This window comes from Alexandromys fortis, unplaced genomic scaffold, assembly GCF_014885135.2.
Source record: "Alexandromys fortis isolate MF-2015 unplaced genomic scaffold, M_Fortis_MF-2015_v1.1 scaffold_26, whole genome shotgun sequence".
Lineage (NCBI taxonomy): Eukaryota > Metazoa > Chordata > Mammalia > Rodentia > Cricetidae > Alexandromys > Alexandromys fortis.
Window position 1 is genome coordinate 4,863,872 of NW_026067894.1, and position 23,515 is coordinate 4,887,386.

The 23,515-nt window shown below is 48.2% G+C and overlaps 1 protein-coding gene across 3 annotated transcripts in view; it reads left to right on the plus strand.

Moving 5' to 3' along the window:
- Positions 1 to 21,886, plus strand: part of Zbtb40 (zinc finger and BTB domain containing 40) — a 65,830-nt gene extending 43,944 nt beyond the window's left edge. For 2 of the 3 annotated variants that reach the window (XM_050153455.1, XM_050153444.1), the window contains 14 exons: positions 2,558 to 2,750; positions 2,974 to 3,054; positions 4,304 to 4,440; positions 5,222 to 5,423; positions 5,925 to 6,058; positions 8,211 to 8,379; positions 8,688 to 9,149; positions 9,735 to 9,941; positions 12,810 to 12,974; positions 14,459 to 14,673; positions 17,794 to 17,956; positions 18,583 to 18,669; positions 19,940 to 20,166; positions 21,692 to 21,886. In XM_050153455.1, the coding sequence (XP_050009412.1) occupies positions 2,558 to 2,750; positions 2,974 to 3,054; positions 4,304 to 4,440; positions 5,222 to 5,423; positions 5,925 to 6,058; positions 8,211 to 8,379; positions 8,688 to 9,149; positions 9,735 to 9,941; positions 12,810 to 12,974; positions 14,459 to 14,673; positions 17,794 to 17,956; positions 18,583 to 18,669; positions 19,940 to 20,166; positions 21,692 to 21,886 (2,637 nt within the window). The remainder of the gene's footprint in view (positions 1 to 2,557; positions 2,751 to 2,973; positions 3,055 to 4,303; positions 4,441 to 5,221; positions 5,424 to 5,924; positions 6,059 to 8,210; positions 8,380 to 8,687; positions 9,150 to 9,734; positions 9,942 to 12,809; positions 12,975 to 14,458; positions 14,674 to 17,793; positions 17,957 to 18,582; positions 18,670 to 19,939; positions 20,167 to 21,691) is intronic. The other variant, XM_050153466.1, reaches the window with a different exon arrangement.
- Positions 21,887 to 23,515: the final 1,629 nt, after the last annotated feature.

Genomic DNA, 23,515 nt, shown 5'->3' on the forward strand with positions numbered 1-23,515 from the left:
ACACAGCCTAGCGCAGCCCCGCACCAGGCCTTTCAGAACTTCTTTTATGAAATTATGCTTTCTGTGCTTTATCTGTCAAAGTCTTGAGTTCTTTCTGTAAAAAATGAGAAAGAAGAACTTCTTACTTCACAACATAAGCATAGCAGTTACAAGTTGCCATTTTCTTGCTGCTTATGGCCTGCTAAGCAATATACTGAAGACTTGTGCTGTTACTGACTTTTTCTTCCCAGCAGTTCTGTAGCCTCATGGACAGGGACCATCCCCATAAGAAGTGGGAGCTTGGGGAGGCTGGGGTTCTGCTGGGCTCTGCTGGGCTCTGCTGGGCTTGAGCACATCGAGAGCATCCTCACTACTGTGCACATGGCTTGTGGCCAGTGGCAGCATGCTTCTGAAGGAGCACGTGTGTCCTTAGCAGTCACGGCAGGCTTTGTAAGCTGCAGTCTCATCTCAGGATCCTCAGAAGTTGGAGATCCGCAGGAGTTGGTGCAGTTATCTCTATTTGCAAGTGAGGAAAACAAGTTCCCAAGAATCATGGAACTTGCCCGAAGTCACATAGCATGCATAGCTAGAACTGGGGTAAAGCTGGGTCAGTCTGGCCTTAAGAGCCATCCCTGAGCTTCTTCGTCGGGCATCAGAAGGCTGCTTAAGAGTGAGGGGTTGGTGCTAAAGTCACTACAGGTATTAAGTACAAGGTCTTAAATTTTAAATTATGATTCACTTAGTCACTATCCACCCTATATTAGACTTTATCCAAAGAAAGATGACTAACAAGGAATATGACAACTTGATTATTTTACACATATTCCTTTCATATGTAGAAAGCCAATTTGGCTTTAAAGCTCAATTCGTTATTTTATAACAGAGCTAATTTGATAATGGCAGCTGCTGGCATGCTTCTGTGACTGATTGCTTGACTGTCTCCTGAGAGCAGGCATTTCCCAGAGGAAGGCTTACAGTTCAGTTGCTGTGGATCAAATATACTGAAATAATCTGCTCTCTTGGTTCTGTAAGAACCATGCTACACATTTTGCACCATGGTCCATTAAGAAATGGTTCTATGCCAGGAGGTGGCGGCACACACCTTTAATCCAGCACTCGGCAGGCAGAGGCAGGTGGATCTCTGTGAGTTTGAGGCCAGCCTTGTCTACAAGTTCTAGGACAGCCAGGATTGTTACACAGAGAAACCCTGTCTCGAAAAAGAAAAAAAAAAATAGTTCTGCAGCAATAGGAAAGTGTCTGTCACAGGTTTAATTGTTGAACATATTTTCTAGAGCCCTGTGACCTTTTGCTCAGAAAATCCATTGACAAACCAAGAAAGATCAAGGGAAGTGGGACTGTTGAGTTGTGAGTGGAGCTGAAACATGCGGTCATTCAGAGGCTGGGGAGATAGGCTGGTGGGTAAGACAGCTGTATGAGCGCGAGGACCCGAGTGTGGATCCTGCACTCAGGTACTAAAGAGGCAGAGTCACCCTGTGTGCCTGTAGCCCCAGTGCTGGAGGTGGGGCAGAGGATCATAGGGGCTGGCAGGCCAAGATCTGGGCTCAGTAAAAAAAACCTGTCTCAAGGGAACAAGGTAGAGGTTGACAGAACAGGACACCCAGTATCTTCCTCTGGCCTTTGCATGTACAAAGCATAGGAGTGTGTGTGTGTGTGTGTGTGTGTGTGTGAGAGAGAGAGAGAGAGAGAGAGAGAGAGAGAGAGAGAGAGAGAGAGAGAGAGAGAGAGAGAGAACATAGTGCAGGTGTGTAGATACACAGAGAAGAATTCACACACACACAAAATTAACAAAAACCAAACCCACAAAGCCTAGGGACACACACTGTAACCTCAATTCAAGAGGCTAAATAAAGTAGGATTTCCCTGAGTTTGAGGCAAACTGTGCTGCAGATTGAGTACCAGGACGGCCAGGGCAGCCATAGTAAGACCTGGTCTCTACAAACAAAAGATTTTACAAGGAAAATAATCTGAAAGCACACTTTATTGTTTTGCAACCAGAGACTATAAAGTTTTCAATATTCAAATGAAGTAAATAAACAGAACGGAATATGGAACAGATAGAAAAGCATTCTGACAGTGTAAAGCGCCGGTCTGTGTCTCAGGCGGACAGGTCAGATGTTCACTACTTCCTGTATTACACCAGCCAGGCGTGAAGGGCTTTCGGCTGGCTGTGCTGGTGCACACCTGTACCCCTAGCACTTGAGAGGCTGAAGCAGAAGGATTGCCGTGAGCAGAAGGAAGGCCAGCTTGGGCTATAGAATAAGTACCAGACCAGTCCTATTTCTGAAAAGGGTTTTCAAACAGTGCAAGCAGTTGGAGGCAAAGACTATTTATTGTACGTGGACTTGCCGCTGGTAAGAGTTTCGTGGAGCAATTTGTTTGGCGAATGTTTGAGATTTAAAAAAAAAAGGAAGGGACTGTGACAAAAAGTAGTGCTAGAGACCAGCTGGGGAGGGCTTGGAGATGGGCATCCGGTAAGGCTCTCTTGCTGGCTTTCTTTCAGTGTTAGATCCATTTTGAATTGCAGTAACGGTGTCTGCTTGATTGCATGCCCCTGCAGGTGATTCTGAACTGCTGTGAGGGCAGAACACCCAAGGAGACGATAGAGAATTTGTTGCACAGAATGACTGAAGAGAAGACCCTGCCTGCCGAGAGCCTGGTAAAACTCCTCCAGGCTGTGAGAACAGCATTCCCAAACCTGGGCCTCCTGCTGGAGAATTTGCAGGCAGCAGCGGAGTCACCTGGCACTAGAGGTACTGGTTAATTATTCCTCTCTGGACAGGAGCAGCTTGTACAGACAATCACGGGGTAAAGCTCCCTCCTGTCTCCATGCTGGGAAGTGGAGCTCTGTGGAGCGGTGGCGTTGCATTGTGAAGCGAGCTCTGTCAGATCAGCTGGGATCTGAGACTCTTCTCCATTTAGGTCCCTCCTATCATCTCTGTGGTTCAGGCTTATTAATGGACGCTCTTCCCACAGGGCTGGCCAGGGTCACCTGTGAGACTGAACAGACAGAGGGGCCCAGAAGGCTGTGCATTCCAACAGACTGTGTGGATGGATGTGAGTGGCAAATTCAAATCCTGCTTGCCCCCTTCCCAGCTGTGTACTACAGTCCCTAGGTCGCCCCTTTGGTGTCCCTCAGCTTGGGGGAGGGAGCCCGTTTCCCTTCTTAACCCAACTGGAATTACTTTGCCTATGTAGTTGTGTAATAATTATATTACACACACAAATCAGGGTTCCCAGAAATGAAGAAAATAAGCTTGTGTTCTACTCCCCAGTCCTTCACTGTTGGCGCTGTGTGCTCACGGTCATTGATTACCTTATTTTTTTCAGTTGTGTGATTGCCCCTGGTTAGCAATATCAAAACATTCTCTTGCATTTCCAAGAACTCCAATCTTTTTGAAGGTTATATAGTTTTCTATCACACAGATATGCACTGTATGTTACACGTGTCCTGATTTGGGCAGATGTGGTGTGATGGGAAGCCTGAAAGCCGTGGTGCCATCCCTGGCCGTTTGACCTTGAGCTTGCAGTTTCCCTTTATGAACCGTATTGTCCCTGGGGTGGGTGTAAGGACTGTACCATTGCATTCATTTCTGTGGCTGTTGTGAGATGACACCCACTAAACATTTAGTGACGTGCCTGGCACATGGTGGGCTCAGCAGATATTAGGGCTGTCCTCACAGTGTCATCACGTGGCTCTGCAGCGGCCATGGCTCTTAGCCTTCGGGGTTTTTTTTGTTTGTTTGTTTAGGCTTAGTTTCAAGAAGTGGATTTACTGGGTCAAAGAGGAAATAAAAACATAACTATTTATAAATCAAGGGATCTAGTTTTGTGCAGATTGCTTGTATTTTCTTTACCTTTAAGGAAATATGACTTAAGAAGTAGCTAACAGATGGGCACAGGGGGCATCTGAACAGAACGGCATGCCTCTTCCTGGGTACGGCCTGGACTGGTGGCTGATGGTATCTGGGATCACCACATGGGTCCTTTACCCCAGGCATTGTGAGGAAGACCCCCTGATCTGTACATCAGAGCCTCTCACAGTGCAGCCTTCTCATTACCCACCTGCTGGGCAGTCCCTGGCTTCTACCAGGCTCTCGTCTGTTTCCGTGACCCTGAAGCACAGGTGTCGACCAGAGGAGACTCAGATGCTGTATATGTGGCCAGGGGCTAGCCATGAGACTCTACTCTGAGGCAGAAATGGCTCTCAGCTGTTCCCCTCACTTGCGTCTGTGGCCCTTGTTGTCTGTAGAAGCCCTTGGCTGCTTGTGGAGCCTCAGGCCTTATTGTGCTGCTGTCCTTCCAGCCCACCCTAGCCCTGAGGACTACGGAGCTGAGCTGTTGAGAAAGTACCATGAAAACCTGTCTGAGGTTCTCACGGACAACCAGGTGCTGCTAAAAGTGATCTCACGTGCGAGGAGCTTGGCCCCTGGAGAGAGAGAGGTGAGCAGGAGGGAGGGAAATATGGCTATGTATACACACATTTACATTTTCTATAAATACATATACACCGCCAAGTTGAGAAATGCCAAGAAGGAGACTAGAAGGTGACTCATTTTCTAAGGGTAAATGCCAAATAGAATAATTGCAGTTTCCTTTTTTACAGTTTTATTTATTTAGTTTGTAGACTGGACAACTTGCAGGAGTCAGTTCCCTCCTGTCAGGTGAGTTCTAGGGATCAAACTGAGGTCATTAGACTTGGTGGCCAGTGCCAGTACTCCCTCAGCCATCTCACTGGCCTAACTAGTTGTATTTCACTGCATGGTTCTGTAGTAATAAAGAAAAGCCTTCACGAGAAAGAACAAAGAACTTTGTCACAAATTAGAACTCTGTCAGTAGCCAGCTTTGGTGTACATGCCTATAATCCCCATTGCCAGGGAGAAGAGTGTTCTGAGTTCAAGGCCAGCCTGGCGTGCACAGTGAAATCCTGCCTAAAAAACAAACCAGAGAGAGAGATGCTTTCAGCTAAGATTATTTTGTGTGTGTATATATTAGAAGCCACACCTAGAGCATCATAAGCTTTCTATTACTAGGCTGTGTCCCTGACTCTACTCCACCTGCTTACACAAAAAGTAAATTTGATGTAAAAAGCCCCCGAGGTTGAGGAGGTTGAAAAGGTCTCCACTCCGGAACACGTTCACCTGAACCCAGTACTGATACATAACTGTTTTGCCACCAGCTCAGGACCAGAGTCTTACGCCCATGTTTATGTTGCATCTTGAAGGTTATGGAGACACTCGTGAAACAGGACTCTGGCTCAGGTGGCTTCAGTTCCCTGATGTCAGCTGCTCTGGAAAGGCAGACTCTCTCTGCAACAGCCATTTGGCAGCTGCTGCTAGTGGCTCAAGAGACCCAGACCTGCCCACTGAACCTTCTCTTGGAGGAAGTAGGAAAGGAGCCTGGCGCTGGGGCTTTCTTCCGGGCAGGTGAGTTGTCTGCCCTGTCTTGATGTTGCCCCTGTAGAGATAACTGTCGACCACCAGGAAATCAGAGGACTCTCTTACGGTTGCCATCTGTGTCCCTCCCCTCAGGAGCAGTGGCAGGTAAATTCCCTGTTCTCCTACATAGTGGGTGACCATAGGTGACCAAGGTGCTGTGTTTGAGGAAAGCAAGAAGAAAAGATTTTCAGTGTGTTCAGAAAAGTGGCGTTTGAGAAGCTAGGTAGTGAATTCTGGTTCAAACATGGCACAGCATCCACACACAGAAACATCAGGTGGTAAAAGCTCACAAAGGCTTATGTGTTAAAGGAAATTGTGTCTGGGGATATGGGTGCTGACAAGCCCTTATTCATTATGCCCTGGCTACAGTGGCTAACATGTATTGTCTTTGTTAGACATGTATTGTCTTTGTGAAGAGTGGAATTGAGAGGTGAAGGAGAAAATGATGCCCATGGTTTGGCTGAGTGTTCAAGTCTCCCTTTTTTTCAGTGACTGCCCCAGAGAGCACTGTGTTGGAAATAATCCTGAGGCATAGCAAGCTGGTCACAGAGGCCATCCAGCAGACGATGGAGCTCAAGCACTTTTCTCCAGAGGATGAGGCCCTGGCTGAGATTGTGAAAGAGGTGGGGAGTGGAGGGAGTGGATGACAGTTTGTGGATCACCAGATTCTGTAGAACTTTATAGGAAGATGCCCTGGAGCCATCTCCATTCTCTGCGGTATACTGTAATTACCACAGTATACCGTAATTACTACAGAATACCGTAATTACTGCCTGCCTAGTGCTCCATTGGCTCTTCAGAACACCATACCAGGCTTTTTTAGGGGCCACCAACCAGTTCCCAAATCGTGACATGGAGACTTATTATTAGTTATGAATGCTCGGTGTGGCTTAGTCATGTTTTTGGCTATCTCCTTTATCTTAACCTGTTTCTCTTTACCTTTTGCCTCGAGGCTTTCTACCTTTCTTTCTGTATTTCCTGTGCCTGCTGGCTGTCTGGCCCCAGGTGGCTCCCTCATTTCTCCCTTGTTGTCTTCTCTTTCTCCTCTTGCCTAGATTTCTCCTATTTATTCTTTCTGCCTGCCATCCCTGCCTATCTCCTGCTTAGCTATTAGCTGTTCAGCTTTTTATTAGACCAATCAGGTGCCTTAGGCAGGCAAGGTGAAACAAATTCAACCTATCTTTACATAATTAAACAGATGCAGCATAAACAAATGTAACACCACACCTTCACACAGTTAAAGAAATGCACAGCATAAACAAATGTAGCACATCTTTGCCTACTTAAAATAATATTCCACAACAGAACACCTTTGTTCTTTAGCTTTCCAGCCGTAAGTGGCAAGTGATGTCCTCTCCCTTTATAGAAGAGTTCAGACTTCACAGTTGTTTCCAGTGTAGGAAACTGGTGAGTGAGTGGGGAAGCCAGTGACACAGCCCCAGCGAACACATCTTCCAACTGCCTAAGCTCAGAGTAGCTGGAGAAATGGTGACTCTTTATAACCATGTTCTCAGAAGCAGCTGGTCTCAGATGAAGGAAGTTAGTCTTACTGCATGTTTTCTTCTGGCTTCCTGAAAGAGCCAAGATAAACAGAAAAAAGCTTTGCCCATATGAGGCAACAAATAGTGCCAGCTCGTTTTCTGTGCGGCATCTCACAATGGGACCAGCATCCCAGAAAATCTAGATGGGGGCTGAGGAAGACTCTCAGAGATGCCCAAACTTGGCCTTGTACATCTCCAACAGGGAAGGATAAATAAAGGAACATAAAATTAAATCACAGATGTACCTGGAGTGACCTTTTGATCCATGCAGACAGAAGGGCAGGCTCCTAACCATCCCCGCTGGTGACAGCCCCGCCTCAGTCTGCCTCTCAGACAGGAAGAAGGCGGTGCAGGCCCCTGCAGCACTCCAGAGGCAAGGCTCATCTGCCCGTCTCTCTCCAGAGTGCTGTGCACTTCAGAGCTGAGGCCTGTGCATTGATCGCTTTAGCCTCACTAATTAGTCTCCTGCCTGCCTTCGGGGGCATCAGGGTTATTTAGATAGACCTGAAAAGAGCATAAAGGAAATCTCTTCCAAAATGAAAGTTCCATGTGGCCATCTGTGGATGGTCTCACTTTATTTTCTCAGTGTGCTCTCTGCCCATAGCTCTAACATTCTGAAAGAGGACAGCTTTGAAATCATATTCCTGGCCTCTTTAAAGCCCCTATTTGAACCGGCTTTAAAACGCTGAGTTTCAATGATGTTTAAAAGGGTACATCTAAGTGTCTAAAAATATGAAGCCACTCTCTATGCAGAATTACTTCTAGACATGGAGGCAATTATATATTATGAAAAATTATCCTGATCTCTACAGAAGCAGCCGCTGCCAAATGCTATAGCCCACCCCCACCATGCTCAGATCCAGAATCTTATACTCTCCCCCACCTTCTAGACTCTTCTTACTGCCCCCCCCCAACTTCCTGTGCTTAGTTCTAGAAAGACTCCTTGAGGTGCCAGGTGCTAAGAAGACAGTCCTACAGAAAACACCAGTGCCCCCATTTGTTCTCTCTGTTTGCACGTCTGTCTTGATATGTGCTTTCCTGGTTTGCATTTTGCTAATTTTCTTGTCCTTTGAAAAACAGGGCTCTTCGTGTGTCTCCAGGAGAAATATAAACCACCTGGAGAGCTCTGTGTCTTCTCGAATTCCATCCCCGCACACCCGTCCCCCGCCCCCGCTGTTGAAGAGCATGGAGAAAATCTGATGCTAACACAGCCCTGTCTCTGGGTTTCATTTAGATGCTGAGCATATCCTCCGAGACAGTGAGCCCTGAAGCGGCCCTGAGAGCAGTGCTGAGCAAGGACATGGAGAAATCTGTCTCAGCCCCTGCAATCTGTCGCCTCCTGTGTGGTGTCCACAAGTCTTTCCCTGGCCTGCAACCCCTCATGCAGGAGTTGGCACACGTTGGTAAGGAACAGGGGTTGGATCCTGCTAGACCCCAGGGCCCTTTCTATATTGAGTAGAAGAAACAGCGGTTGATGTAAGAGGATGCCGTGCTTCAAGATATTTATTCCTTTTACGTGCTCTTGGCGCCTACCAGCCAGGAGCGCAGGTGTGGCATGGTGCTATTTGTGTTTAGTGGGAAGTGAAGATGACAGCGGTATTACTTCTGAGTTTCCTGAGGATCCAGCTAATCCGGTCTCTCTAAGAGTGTGTTAAAAAGTAGCAAAGCATGATAGAACGAGCCCTAGAGCCACGAGTGTTCTCCTGTGCAGGGTTTCTTACCAAGGAAAATGGAGAGGAGAGGTTGACGGTGAGTGATAGGTTTCACCCTGGAGCCAAGGACAAAGAGGAGAAAGCAGCCAACGCAGCCAGCAAAGACTGCCAGCCCATGCAACAAAAGGATCAGGGGGAGCCTGGGTCCGTGCCAGAGCAACAGGAGAAAGACACTTCTGCCTCCCCGGACTCTGCCAAGAAGAGCTTCATCTGCAAAGCCTGTGACAAGAGCTTCCATTTCTACTGTCGTCTGAAGGTGCACATGAAGCGCTGCCGGGTGGCCAAGAGCAAACAGGTGCAGTGCAAGGACAGCAGTGGGACCAAGGACTCGGAGAAGGGGCTGGAGAAGCAGCAGCTGGAGACCCACAGCGTGGGTGGAGAGCCCGACGCCCCCAAGAAGAAGAAGAAGCGGCTGCCTGTGGCATGTGACCTCTGCGGAAGGGAGTTTGCCCATGCCTCAGGTATGTCAGAAGGTGGTCGTAGAGGACAGTGGCTGCAGATGGTGTAGCTTAGGTTCCAGCCTAGCCCCCTGCGTGTGCCTTTGGCACTAGGACCAGTTCATAGACACACAACGGTCTTCTGAGACCCCAAGCGTTGCTCTCCCAACTGTTAGGGAGGTCCCTCATCCCACTCTTCTGCACTGTTAGGGTGTTTGATGATAGAACTAAACACCTAGCACCACACCCACACACTGGAGATTGTAACTGTAGCCAGATGTTTGGCCTTTGGCTTGTTGGTGCCCACATAAATCCTGAAGTATTAAGTCAGAATCATTTTGCCCTGCCCCAGATGTCTGGTAAACCTAATGAACCATGAAAGTGTGAGGAATGAATGGGGAAGATCGGCTAAAAATCTCTATGCCAAATTCAACCAGGAGTGAAGCTAAGGTGACAAGGAAGCAGGGAGCGGACTAGTGGGCGTGTGAATGGTGTGGCCGGCAACAGGCTAGTGCGCTTGAGCCTGGCGAGTGCCGCTTGTTTGAACATTCTTCTGCTGTGTTCCTAACTGACTCTGGTGTCTCCTCCGGGCCTGGTACCCCTTCCTAGGCATGCAGTACCACAAGCTGACCGAGCACTTCGACGAGAAACCTTTCTCCTGTGAAGAATGTGGGGCAAAGTTTGCTGCCAACTCCACCCTAAAGAACCATCTGCGCCTCCACACTGGGGACCGCCCATTCATGTGCAAGCACTGCCTCATGACCTTCACACAGGCCTCAGCCCTGGCTTACCACACCAAGAAGAAGCACTCAGAAGGTGAGGGGCACCCTTCCTTTCCCTGCACAGTGCCACTGTGGGAGCTGAAACCCACTTGACTTTAGGCAGCACAGTAGTTGGGGAAGTAAAGGCAGAAGTAAGCATGTATGCACAGGCTGTAGAAAGCTTTCTGGGAGGGCTTCTGAGGAGTCGGCTAGAGCAGTATTGGGACTTTGTGGTCAGAATTTACGTGCAGCCGGGAATCGTTTCACTTGTCATAGAGTTGAAGCAAGAGAAAGGGCTGGTGGAGTACTTCTGTGGCAGGGCCATGCTAAGTTCCAGGTGACTAGCCTGGGATCCTTGTGCCCTTTCACCTGCTGGCCTGAGGGCTGGGGGCGCGGGGGGGGGGGGGAGAGGTTAGAGACGGGTGGAATATATCAGTGCATCACAAGGTAGCATCCCAGGATGGTGGAGGAGACCATGGTGGGGACATGAGCAGTCAAGAAGAGCTCAGCTCCTACATGTGAGTAGCCGTGCCTCCATCACTTTATCTGGATGGTTTCAGTGTCCTCGCAGCCTCTCTGTCTCAGCATTCGCTCTTTACATTTAACACTAAACCTTGGCAGACCACGCCTCTGCTCCACACTGCAGAGGCTTTTTATCTGCAGTGGAATCTGAGTTCTGATAGCCTGCTAGGCCTACAGATGCCACACTGCCTTCTGCTCTCAGCACCTCGTGCACTCACACTCACTCTTCCGAGGACTTCTGTGCTTGTCACCTTTCTTGGGGCCCCTCCCTTCAGAGGTGTCTGCTCCTCTTCCCTCCTCTAGACATACCTTCTTTGGCCTCCTTAGTGGAAACTGCCTCAGCCTGTTTTTACTTTTCTCCACATGCTTACTGCGTTGAGAACCATGCACCATAATTCAATCACCCTAGTGCCCCATTAGAGTACAGGCTCTGTGGTGACAGATTTGCTAGTCTTTCAGGAGAACTTAGAAAAGTGCATGGCAACAAAAGGCCCTCAAGGAACTCTTGTTTGTCTAGCAGTGGTGGCTCACCCTTTAATCCCAGAAGCAGAGGCAGGTGGATCCCTGAATTCAAGGACAGCCAGGGATATACAGAGAAACGTTGTCTTGAAAAACCAAACTTACAAAAAAGAAACACTTCGGTGGGTGGATTTCTTGAGTGCTGTTCCAGACATAAATGATTTGTGAACATGCTTACCCTGGTCCTGTAGCACTTAAATTTCAGTGGACAAGATAAACAGCAACTGCGGGATAGAAATGGAGAGGGTAGTCATTGCCATGGTGGAAACCAAGGCTGTGGAGCAATGGGGAAGGACAGGGCTGCCCACACCATCAGGGATGGACTCAGCCAGAGGGACATCTGGAAGAAGGGCCACACCCCTCCTCAGTGCAGATGAGTTCCAGGTGGACCACAGAGCTGGAAGCAGAATCCTGAGGGGACTGCGATAAGAGGCAGTATTCAGAGAGGGGCTGTCAAAGGCCAAGGCTTGCAGGGTTTTCTTATAGCCAAGGAAAGGACTTTGGTTTTCTCTTCTGTCCTTGTGAATTACCAAAAGTAATAGCTTGAAATAATACGTGTCATTACCACCAGGGAGCTAGAGGTTATTTTTAGAAGGGTCCTGAATGACAAAACCAAGGTTTCCTCTGGAGTAGGTTTGTCAGGAGACTCATTTCCTAGTCTGTGAAGCTTCTGGATTCTTGCTTGGTTCTGAGCCACATCACTCCAGCCTTTCTACCTCCTCCTTGGACTCTGTGTCCTCTCTCTTATCTGGAATTCCCATAGGCCACCTGGATAGGATAGTGCAGTTTCTCATCACCAGACACTTGATTCAGTCACAGCAGTGACTTATAAGGTGACAGTAACAGATTCTTGTGTAGGGTTAAGCCAGCCCATGGGGGCAGGCTTGCCTCGGGCGAGCGTTTACTTATAAATTGGAACCTTGGTTTTGTGAGTCTGATTTTTCCATTAAAGTTGTGTACAATTTGTCTGCATTAATCTAAGCTGCCACATTTGGTGCCCAAAGAACTAATGGGCCAGACAGTGTTTAAAAGAATACAGTTTCCGTATAATTATTTCGGGGCATAAGCTACAGCTAGCTGGCGGCCAGGTGGCCCGCAGCTCCTCACAACATTCTTGCTACAGAAGCCTCCGAAGAGTTTGGATCAGAGTGATGATAAGATGGGATTCACAGTGGGCACATGTGTTTGTATGCATGTGTGTGCATGTACAAAATCTTCCTCAAAGCCTGGCCAGGAAAAAAGTAAGAACAAGGCTCCAGCTGAAGTGGGGCCTAGTACTGGACTTGCTGATCTAGAACCCACTCCCCAGTGGATGCTCCCTGGCCTGGGAGGAAACTCTGGTTACATTCTCGTGCACATGGGAAAGCGAAGGAGTCAAGGGCTGTGTGCTGACTGCAGTGGGTCACTGCAAGCCCTCGTCCCCTCTGAATCCCCAGATCATCTTTGTAGTAGTGGGAATCCGTGCTAGACTTGGTTGTTAATTTGCTTTGTTCTGTTGTGAGATTAGTCTCCCATAACCTAGGTTGTGCTTTACAAGAACACCGTGTGTTTTGCAAGATCTAACTCACATTTCTGGACAGAAGGATCTATCTCTGACTGGAAGTGGAGTGTGCTCTTCCTCTCTGTAGAAACCTGATAAACAAACGGGTTCTCTTAGAGACAAGAGCTTTGTTCCCCATCCGGCTGTGCTCACCCACTGTGTGATGGGTTATGTTTGTGAGGTAGATGCGTTTGATGAGGTGCCTCAGACTTACCCAGCATTGCCTGAGGTAATGTCACCTGCCAGTGACATTTCTCTGGTGTGTGCTTTCGAGTTTGTTCTGTTTGTAGGGGTGCCATCCGTGTTCAGTGCTTGTTCTCACATGTTCGGGCGCGTTTGCAGGGAAAATGTACGCATGCCAGTACTGTGATGCTGTGTTCGCCCAATCCATCGAGCTGTCCCGGCATGTGAGGACCCACACTGGGGACAAGCCGTATGTCTGCAGGGACTGTGGAAAGGGCTTCCGGCAAGCCAATGGCCTCTCCATCCACCTGCACACCTTTCACAGTGAGTACTGCAGTCAGTGTCAGGCACCACAGGACACGTTTGGCACTGAGGAGGCCTGTGACAGTCATAACAGAGCAGTCACTGCTCTAATCAGCCTCCCATTAAGGACTTTCCCAGAGCTCCTATGTGCCCAGCATGTGAAAGGTCATTAACCCAAGGAGTTAACAAGACTGTAACTCTAGTCAAGTGGACCTCCAGACAAGACCCAGTGTCTTCTCGACCTCAGGAGATGATGATCTGCTTTAGTCCTCTTCTCACAGCAGGGGGAGAATCAGTGAAGGAGAACACTTAATCTTCAAATCTAGTCTTTCATACCCTAGAGCCCCTGCCGGCATACCCTAGAGCCCCGCTGGCATACCCTAGAGCCCCGCTGGCATCCCCTAGAGCCCCGCTGGCATACCCTAGAGCCCCGCTGGCATATCCTAGATCCCCGCTGGCATACCCTAGAGCCCCGCTGGCATATCCTAGATCCCCGCTGGCATATCCTAGAGTGTACCATTCACACAACCCTAGTATTCAGGATCACAGCATTGCTCATAGAAACTGTCAAAGAGTCTTAAAAGATAGTGTGAACCTGACATTTCCATGGGGTTAACTAGCAAAATGGTTCTCAAGGCTGCTGTCGGCAGTATTCCTGGGTTATGCAAAGTCACTGTACATACATAGGCGGAGCTATGGCTTGAACTTTCTTGTGGACAGAGGATTTTATTATCAAAATATTTTGCTTTCAGTTGCTTTAAGAAAAAGATACAATGTTTTCTGTCATCTAGATGGCAGAAATGTCCATCAGCAGTGGTTCCTATTTTTGAGGTCTTACTGAGGAGTTGGCATATCCATGGATGTATAAGTGAGACATCTTCCCAATTAGATCCTTGAGCAAGGATTGGTTGATCTCTAAACCTTGATTTTCCTAATCTTAAAATAAGACTCAAACTAGACCTCCTCTCCTGTTCTCTGAGGGAGTTAACTTGCATAAACTTCCTGAATACACCCGTCCAGTGCTCACTGGGAGTCTGTGCAAAGGCTTTACTGTTGGGTCTCAAGTTAGGACCAAAAATGTGTCCCCTTACTGCCACTGTCAGGAGACACAGTGACACTCTAGAGGGTGTGTTGGGAAGGTCTACAGGGAAGTGGTAGACAGACCTATCACTGCAGACAGGAGAAGCAAGCACGATACTGCCTGTAATGTAGCCCCATGATGGAGGGAGTTTGACATATAAGACTAGAAGCTAGTGGTGGAGGTGAGCAGTTTGACACTGAACAGATGGTGAGTCCAAAAGCCTGGAGGAGTCCTGCCTCCTCGGGAAAAGGGAGTAGAGCCAGATTGTTGCCACACTGAGTTGGGGTCCTTGGACTCTGGTGCCACAGGAAGTCTGAACAGCCTTCCATCTTGCTTGTATGTAGCAGTGGCATGTCACTGACTGCTGCTTCTGCTATTATCTTTCTCTGCCCCTCCCTCCCGTGGATGCCCTGCCTGGAAGCAGACATAGAAGATCCTTATGACTGCAAAAAATGCAAGATGAGTTTCCCCACGCTGCAGGATCACCGGAAGCACATCCATGAGGTGCACTCCAAAGAATACCACCCCTGTCCCACATGTGGGAAGATCTTCAGCGCCCCTTCCATGCTGGAGCGGCACATGGTGACCCATGTTGGAGGGAAGCCCTTCAGCTGTGGGATCTGCAACAAGGCCTACCAGGTGACCCTGGCCACCAGGAGCACACCCCTGTCTGTGCCTTACTCCCTATTGGCGTTTGTTGCCTGCAAGCTTGTCTCCAGGATGTTACAGACAATTTGACTCTGAGAAAGCATGAGCTGGGGCTGTACTCAGTGAGCACACACTTATCATCCATGAGACACATCATATGGCTTGGTTACCTTTCTTCTGTCTTATGTCTGATTTGTTCTATTGGCATCTCCCGCGTGCCTCAATTATCTCCTACTTCTTCCTCTGTCCAGAAGTCCCACCTATACCTCCTGCCAAGCTATAAGCCACTCGCTCTTTATTGAACCCAATCACAGCAATATATCTTCACACAGTGTACAAATATCCTACATTTCCCCCCTTTGTCTAACAAAAAGGAATGCTTTTAACTCTAACATAGTAAAACTAAATACAGTATTAACAATTATCCTTTAAGAATTGCATTCACAATGTCCAGTCCATTTGTATTTGGCATATTTGGAGGAAGTATTATCCATCTTATCTTGATGAATTTAAAGTTTTATACCTAAACCATCATTTTTATCATTATTTGTATTACTATCTTTAAACTATCTTTTTATACCTCAAAACATTTTCTTTTTTTTTTCTAAGATTTATTATGTATACAGTATTCTCAGTATTCTGTCTGCATGTATGCACACAGGCCAGAAGAGGGCACCAGATCTTACCACAGATGGTTGTGAGCCACCGTGTGGTTGCTGGGAATTGAACTCAGGACCTTTGGAAGAGCAGGCAGTGCTCTTAACCACTGAGCCATCTCTCTAGCCCCTCAAAACATTTTCTTAGATAAACAATTTAAGCTTTTATGTTTCTCAACCTTATAAACTTTACATCTCTTATATAAGTTTCTTCTTTGAAATTTGTAACAAGGAAAACTATATCTATCTCATCTTCAGCTCCATTAGAGAAAAGAGAAGGATATAATGTTACCTGAGTCAACAGGAAGTGCAGAGCAAACCAACTTCTAAAACTATAGAAATGACAGAAACAGCTGACTTCCTGGAGAGTCACCCAAGGTTCATCTGCAGCATTGGAACATCCATCTTTGGCCTGTAGGCCAAAATATCACAGACTTTTCTGTGAAGCAGGAAGTTTTGAAGGCCTGTCCTACCTTGTCTTGGCAAAGTTTGGCAGTCACTTTCTTTCTCATCCTTCTTGTCCAGTTTGGACAGCATTCTGTCAGCAGTCAAGGCAGGGGTAGTTTCTTTGCCCCATGACTAACTTTGCCACAAAGAAAGCAAACTCCATATGAAGGTTCTTCGATGCCCATCCTTTTTTTAAGTAAATTGTTGCTTCCGGGAGCAGATGTGTCTTACTGTCATGAAAAGCCTTATGTTATTAAAACATTTTAAATGCCATATTCTGTAGGTCTTTTGAAAGTGTTTGAAGACCATCTATCTATTTAAAATATATGTTTGACCTTGAAAACATACCTAACATGACTATAAATTTGATACCGATGACTAACTACCAACCTGTCTTTCTTTTTATACTAAATAGCTTTAAAGGACTAAAACTTTACTTTTTTCTGGGGGAGGAGGTTGGGGGGATTGAGACAGGGTTTCTCTGTTGCTTTGGAGCCTTTCCTGGAGCTAGCTCTTGTAGACCAGACTGGCCTTGAAATTATAGAGATTCACCTGCCTCTGTCTCTACCTCTGAGTACTGGAATTAAAGGTGTGTACTACCACCACCTGGCTAAAACTTTACATTTTTAAATGAGCTACATAGGTACTACACCTTAAACAAGAGTAGAACTTATACACAGTATAACAAAAATAACCTTAAATTTGTATTGATGTACAAAAATCCATACCAATGTAAAATATTTGAGACTAATTAGTGTTCAAAAGTAGACTCAACAATCCACCCTTTTGTTCCATAATTTCTATACTATATCCTTCCTTTTCTCTTCAGAAAGAGATCCCTCCTTTATTCAGTGTTTTCCCTGACCATGACCAATAACAACTTGTAACCAACCCCCCTAAAGGACGACCAACACCCATAACCATGGAATGACAGAAAACCACCCATCCCACCTCTTGGGGATGTGGGCATCTGTTATCTAGACTGCTTCTTGCTATCTGGGGAGCAGTGGCCTCTTTAAGGGACTCTGAGAAAATTGGGATAATGGTCAAGTCCTGGGAGAGCTAGCTGTGTTATTTTTGTTTTGTCTCTGTGTGATGGGAAAGTGTAGAGCTTATCTGAAGTTTTGGCTGGAACATAACCTCTACTAGCAACTTTGATGTTGATCTGGATGTAGAATTTTGAGGAAATCGTAACAGGCATTTTGCGAGGCTGGATCACCTGGGCAACTTGTCTTTATTGGTGTCTGGTCCTTTTTTTGAAAACATGTAAACTTTTAAAGGTAACATATATCATCAGTAACACAACTATGGAATTGCAGTGTGCACAAGTCAGTTAAAGATGATTTTTTTGTTTTATGTTTGTGCAGCTAAAAGACTTCTTTTAAATCTTTATAAGTTTATTTGGACTGTATAACCAAACCTCTATCCATGCCATAGGAAAGGATGACATGTAATAATAGGTCATAAGGACTCTAGCCAACAAGATTTATCACGTCTCATCCAGTCTTAGAGCTGTTCCCATAGCAGAGGGTTATACATTACCTGTCCTGTAGTCTTTTCTGTTTTTTTTTTTACTTTTATGTCTTTAGCCAAGATTTTTAGGAGGTCTCTCCCAATCAAATCTGATCTTTACTGGTTTTGAAAGAATCCCTGTAGCATGACTAATAAAAACCCATTAACCAATAAAGGCAACACATATACAGAAGGACTTCCCACACCATATCTACACCCGTGTTCTTTTCTTTCTTTAGCAACTGAGCACATTTTTATACATACTATATACATATATATATATAGTGTGTCAGTCGGCTTCAATGGAAGATCCTTATATCCCACATACTCTTGCATGAGTGAGGGCTTACTGTAGGGTCTACTAAGCTCTGCCTGTAGTAGCCTGTCCACTAACATCAGTCTCCAGGGGCATGATTCTAGATCCACGAGCTTATGTCCAAACTTTCTGTCATTGCTGGGACTTTCTAGGATCTCACATTTGCCAAATGCCTTGCAGCAATTGTCTGGTCTCTGGTACCACAATCGAACCCACCACCCAGATGTATTTGCTGCCCAGAACCATCGGTCACCCAAGTTCTCCTCGCTGCAGTGCAGCTCCTGTGACAAGACCTTTCCTAACACCATCGAACACAAGAAGCACGTCAAAGCAGAGCATGCAGGTGACACTGGTGCGGCTGAGGGTGGAGGGTCTTGAGTCATTTGTCCAGGCACTGATGATTGCCTCTGTTCTGCCCTGGCTCCCCAGAGGAGGCCACACCTACCCATCAGGAGCTGTAGTGTATGTGGCAGCAGTTCCCAAGCCCCCTAGCATAGAGCAGTGTAAGCTCCAACCAGTCCTCAGGAGCCAGCCAGCTCCTGGAAAGGGTGTAGGCTTTCATGGCAGATGGGTCCAGGTGGGAGTCTTGGCTCTAGCTCTTAGCAGCTGCATGACCTTGGCAGGTGACATCTCTTTTCTGAGTCTGTTTTCTTCTCTTCAGAATGGAAGTTATTAATACCTTCCTTGCAGGTACATTTGGGGATAATCACAGTGGCTGTCAGTTACAGAGCGTTTCCTATGCGTAGGGCACCAGCCAAGCACTCTGTATATTTTGTCATTTAATTCTCACAACCCCTTTGCATCCATCTGGAGCAGATGAGTGCTCTTTACCAGTAGGTTACCCAGATCTCTACAGGCACCGGTTCCTAACAGTCGGCAGATGCTATATGGAACGTGGGTCTTAGCCCCACCCCGCCCTGTTCTTCATCCTTTGTCTTTTCTGCCACCTCTTTCCTTTCACACTCACAGATCTGAAGTTCCACGAGTGTGACCAGTGTAAGGAGCTCTTCCCCACACCGGCTCTGCTGCAGGTTCACATCAAGTGCCAGCATTCAGGTCAGTGACCCTCCTGTATGTCCCTGAGCTGAGCTCCACCATTCGCAGCGCTAGAGCCCAGCCTGTCTTTTTACTGACTTGTGCCTGCGTTTCATCTGGAAGATGGCACACCAGTACCAACCTAACCTGAAACCATGAAAGCTTCAGGCCTGGCCCCGATACGCAGCCCTGTGTGAGAGCCATGACTGTCACTGGTGCTATATTTCATTAACTATGAACTGAACCATTTTTAAAGAAACATCCAGAAGGAATAGTGCTGCCAGTGAAGCTGTGCTTTTTCAATTATTAGAATTTGTAGGCTTTTCAAAGTAGTTTTTCCTTTTTTGTTTTTGTTATTTTTTTTTCCAAGACAAGGTTTCTCTGTATAACAGCTCTAGCTGTCCTGGAACTTGCTTTGTAGACTAGACTGGCCTCAAAGTCACAGAGATCTGCCTGCCTCTGCCCCCTGAGTGTTAGGATTAAAGGTGTGCGCCACCACCGCCAGGCAGTATTTAGTCTTAATTGATAGCGATTTTTGTCATGTCTCTTACTCAAGTACATACATAAAAAGGAAAGCATAAGAAATAAAGGAAGACTTGAGCATTATAGAGTAGCCTTTGATCCCTTTTCCAGGGTTACTCTGCCATCAGAGCATTGATATAGTGCACAAGCTATAGGGTTCCATCAAAGGACAGGAAGCCATTGGTTTGGTCCCCTGAATACCTTATAAAATTGGGCTGCTTTAGGTCCCCAGTCTTGGAATGTAGCCAGTACTTCATTTGCCTTCTCACCCTTAGACCACTGGATCCTTGAGAGGTAAAAGTGTGCCCCATCCTGTTTAGACATGCTCCCCTAGGCCACAGACTCAGCTTCAGCATGCACAGTTGAGGTCTAGTGGTCAGGTGCCATCCATCCCATTCAGAAGTCTCAAGATGTGCTTCCTGAGGCTTCTTGCCTAGCCTTTGAAGACTGCAAGTTCAGTTCCCAGCCCAGAAAACAGTGCTTCTTAGATTGAAGAAATGCTGCCCGTTGGCAGGCCGTCTGCTATTAAGTGAATAGTGGGCAAACACATACCTCAGCAGAAGCGACTTGGCCAGAGTCCACTGCAAATGGCACTGTGGCCTGAGGGCCCTAGCCTGCTCTTTGTACAGTTTCATAAGGAAGGTGTTTGAGCTTCAGGTCCCGTGAGCCCTGTCTCTACTCCCCCATCCTCACTGTGCCTCCCTCTTCCTCCCCTGCTCTGAGCCATCATCCCCTGCGGCCAGGTAATGTCTGCTGCCTCCTCCTCCAGGGTCGCAGCCATTCCGGTGCTTGTACTGTGCGGCCACTTTCCGCTTTCCTGGAGCACTGCAGCACCATGTCTCCACAGAGCACTTCAAGCAGTCAGAGAACACCTTCCCCTGCGAGCTCTGTGGTGAGCTCTTCACTTCCCAGGCCCAGCTTGATGGCCACTTGGAGTCTGAGCACCCCAAGGTAATGGGCACTGAGACCCAGGCAACCAGCTCTCAGATGGTGCAGGTGAGACTGGGGTCATTGGATGTGAACAGAGTTCCGAGGGTTCCTCTAGGACACTCACTCTCAGTATCCAGTCCCACTCTGGGCCTCTCACAGGTCCTTACACAATGCCTTCCTGATCTTAGAATCTCTGAACTGCCTATCAGACTACAGGAAATTCTAGTCTGCTGTGGCCCCTAGGTGCAGGGAGCCTGGAACAGGAATTTGCCGGGTGGAACCACAGTTTCTCCTTCCAGCTCACAAATTCCCCACCTTCTGAAAGGCACTGCAGGATCTGGAGGGCCATCAGGAAACCCTGGAGAAGACTGCTGTGTTCTACGGGCAAGGCCCGTGGGTAGACCTGGCTGGATACAGTACGCATTTGTGTAAGCCTGTGCCTCACTCACATGATGAGAAGGCTAAGCTTGGCCGGCCTGCTTCCCTGCTGCTTTCTGCTCTGGCATCTTCTCCAGAGGCGGCAGAAAGGAAAAGAAACTGACTTCTGGCGGCTGTCCGTGGTTCCTAGAGAAGCTGGGGTAGGGACTGTATACTGATGGAGGTGTCTTTGTCCAGCTGTCACACTGTCCAGGTGTAAGCCAGTCTTGTTTTGCAGCCTCTGGAGAGCAGGGCAGGATTCCAGGTGAGGTTCCCGTTGTCATCCCACCTTGAGCTACTCTGCCTCAGTCTTGCCTAGAAACAAGGCTTCTAGACGAGGTGTCCTGCAGGTGGGAGAGGACTCCACTCCTGAAAGAAAGGAAGGCCGTTTACCTACAGCAGTATCCTGAATCAGATACCTGGTGACTGGCCACCACAGTTATCCCACAACCATGCCACACAGCTGAGTCCACCTTCCTCCCCAGTGCCCATTCTCCAGCCCTGGCTGGTCCTCCAGAGCCAGGTGGCTATGCCCTTTGGACACACTGCCTTAGAAATGTCAAGGGATCAAACTGTCGGAAGTAATAGCTTGGAGGTGCAGCAGGAACCCCAGAAGAGCTGGGAAGGCCTTTGTTAGCAGAGTGTGCAGGTTTGCAGGGGCAGCTTTAGCCTGTGGAGAGGACAGGAGCCTATGCCTGCCCTACCAGCCACTGGGCCAAGTGACTGAAGAGAGTTGGAGCAGCCATAGTTGAGCTACTTTCTCACCGAGAAGGTGTTCAGCCTCAGAGGGGCCCGAGCTCTTGGTAAAGCACTCCTGTTTCCTTGGAGCCCTTGCACGGCACTTACTCAGCATGCCATTCCTGAGACAGAAGAAGCCAGTGCAAGCTGCTGCACCAGTGTTCGCTGGGGTGTAATCACAGAGTCCATGCACCCCGAGGTGGCGTACTGAGCAAAATTATAGCAATTTAGTGCGCAGAGTTATTTAAATTGTCTGCCTGCCGCTCTTTTGCATCGCTGGTGTGTGAAACTTCCCTCTTCCCATTAGGTGTAAGTAATTGCTCTCCTCAGGTGAAAACATAAATATCATCATTACGGCATGAGACAGGAGCCATGTAAATTCTGGGGAGCTCACTGTGGACACTGCCCGGAGCAGCCTTCCTGTCTTTCCTTTCAGGTGATCCAAGCTCCAGAGCCAGCAGCCCCAGCTGAGCAGGTGATCACGTTAGAGGAGACGCAACTTGCTGGCTCACAGGTGTTTGTGACCTTGCCAGATTCACAGGCTTCTCAGAGCAGCTCTGAGCTTGTGGCAGTGACAGTGGAGGATCTGCTGGATGGTACTGTCACTCTGATATGTGGTGAGGCCAAGTGAATGGCTGCTCCTTCAATAGCGGGGGACTGGACTGGACCACAGAGGAAGCTCACAGCCTGCCTGCCTCTGCTCTAGCTGCTGTCCCAAGTGGTGAGCTGTTGGACTCAGCTCCACCCTGGTGCTCTCCCTTGGAAGTCAGAGGCTTCGTCATTGTCCTAGGACACAGTGTCTGAGCCATCCTCTCTGACGCCAGCACTACCGCCTTCGTGGCAGACAGCCTCAATTCTCCAGGCTGCAGCTCAGGCCTAGATTCCACCGACCCCCCCAGGGAAGTCTGGCTTCTGAAATGACAGTCTGAAGAGTAGTGGATGGGAACTGGTGGCCAAGGTGGCCGAGGAGATACAGCGTGCTGAGTAGCCTCAAGAGCAGGGGAGTTACCTGCGTCTGAGCCCACAGAGGGCCTGCAAACACTGCCAGTGCCTCTGCACTAAAGCACCAACAGCCTCCAGGGATGTCAGCTCAGCAGCTTGCCCTTCCCACTTCCCCCATCATCTCCTCGGCTCAGGTGCCCCTCAGAGCTTGGCTGTAAAGCAGGTGCCAATGTTAACAACACAGGAAGCTCTTGTTGCCATTCCGGATCCCTCCAGCTCTGACCTTCCCAAAACAAAGCTTTGGAGCATTGCTGTGGGAGGCACCTTCGCTGAGGCCATCCAGCTGCGCCTGCTTTTTTGGATGTTCTTTGTTGCATTCCTTATGGAGAGCGACCCTGTGATCACAGGCCTTCCATTCCTTCCAGTAATCAAGGCTGAAACCTTTCCTCATCCTGGAGACCTCTTGCTGGCTTCCTCTGGAGCATGTGATAAAATGACCCAGCTCCTGGGGGCAGGCCTGTGCCTGCATGTGGGGGATGAGAAGTATCCGAGGTGGCCTCTGTCTCTGCCACTGGCCCACCTGCCTGGTGCATGACCTGCTCTCTGGGCTCCCCCTGGCTGCATGTTCACTGCAGATTGGTGCTCCATTCAAGTCTGAGCGTCACAGAGCCTTTTATCTTTAGATCCTGAGATACAATCTGGTAATTGATGGCTCATGGAATCCGGTTGGAAGTGCAATTAGATGGATGTTGGTTCCTGCTGCTTACAGAGAAGGTTTGCATTTATCTTCCTTTCCTGGAAGCCCAAAGATAGAAGTGGGGCTATCACAGCTTTTGCCCATCAGGCAGGACTCCCTGCCACCTAGTGTGGCTTGACTCCCTACACAGGGGAAATGCCCTGATTTGGTCACTGGCCTTTAAGCCACCTGCTATCGGAGATAAGCCCGCACAAGTGCAACTCACATGACCATGTGCAGAGATGAAGGTCAAGTCTTGTTATGGTGTAGGTGCATTGCCACCATCCCTGCACCTGGCTCACTGCGGAGGCCAAGAGGTAGCGATTTAACCTGCAGCAGTGTGCAGTGCCACCATCCCTGCACCTGGCTCACTGCGGAGGCCAAGAGGTAGCGATTTAACCTGCAGCAGTGTTCAGTGCCACCATCCTTGCACCTGGCTCACTGCGGAGGCCAAGAGGTAGCGATTTAACCTGCAGCAGTGTGCAGTGCCACCATCCCTGCACCTGGCTCACTGTGGAGGACAGGACGTAGCAGTTTAACCTACAGCAGTCAGTGTTTCAAGGGCTGCCCCTACACTGGGCA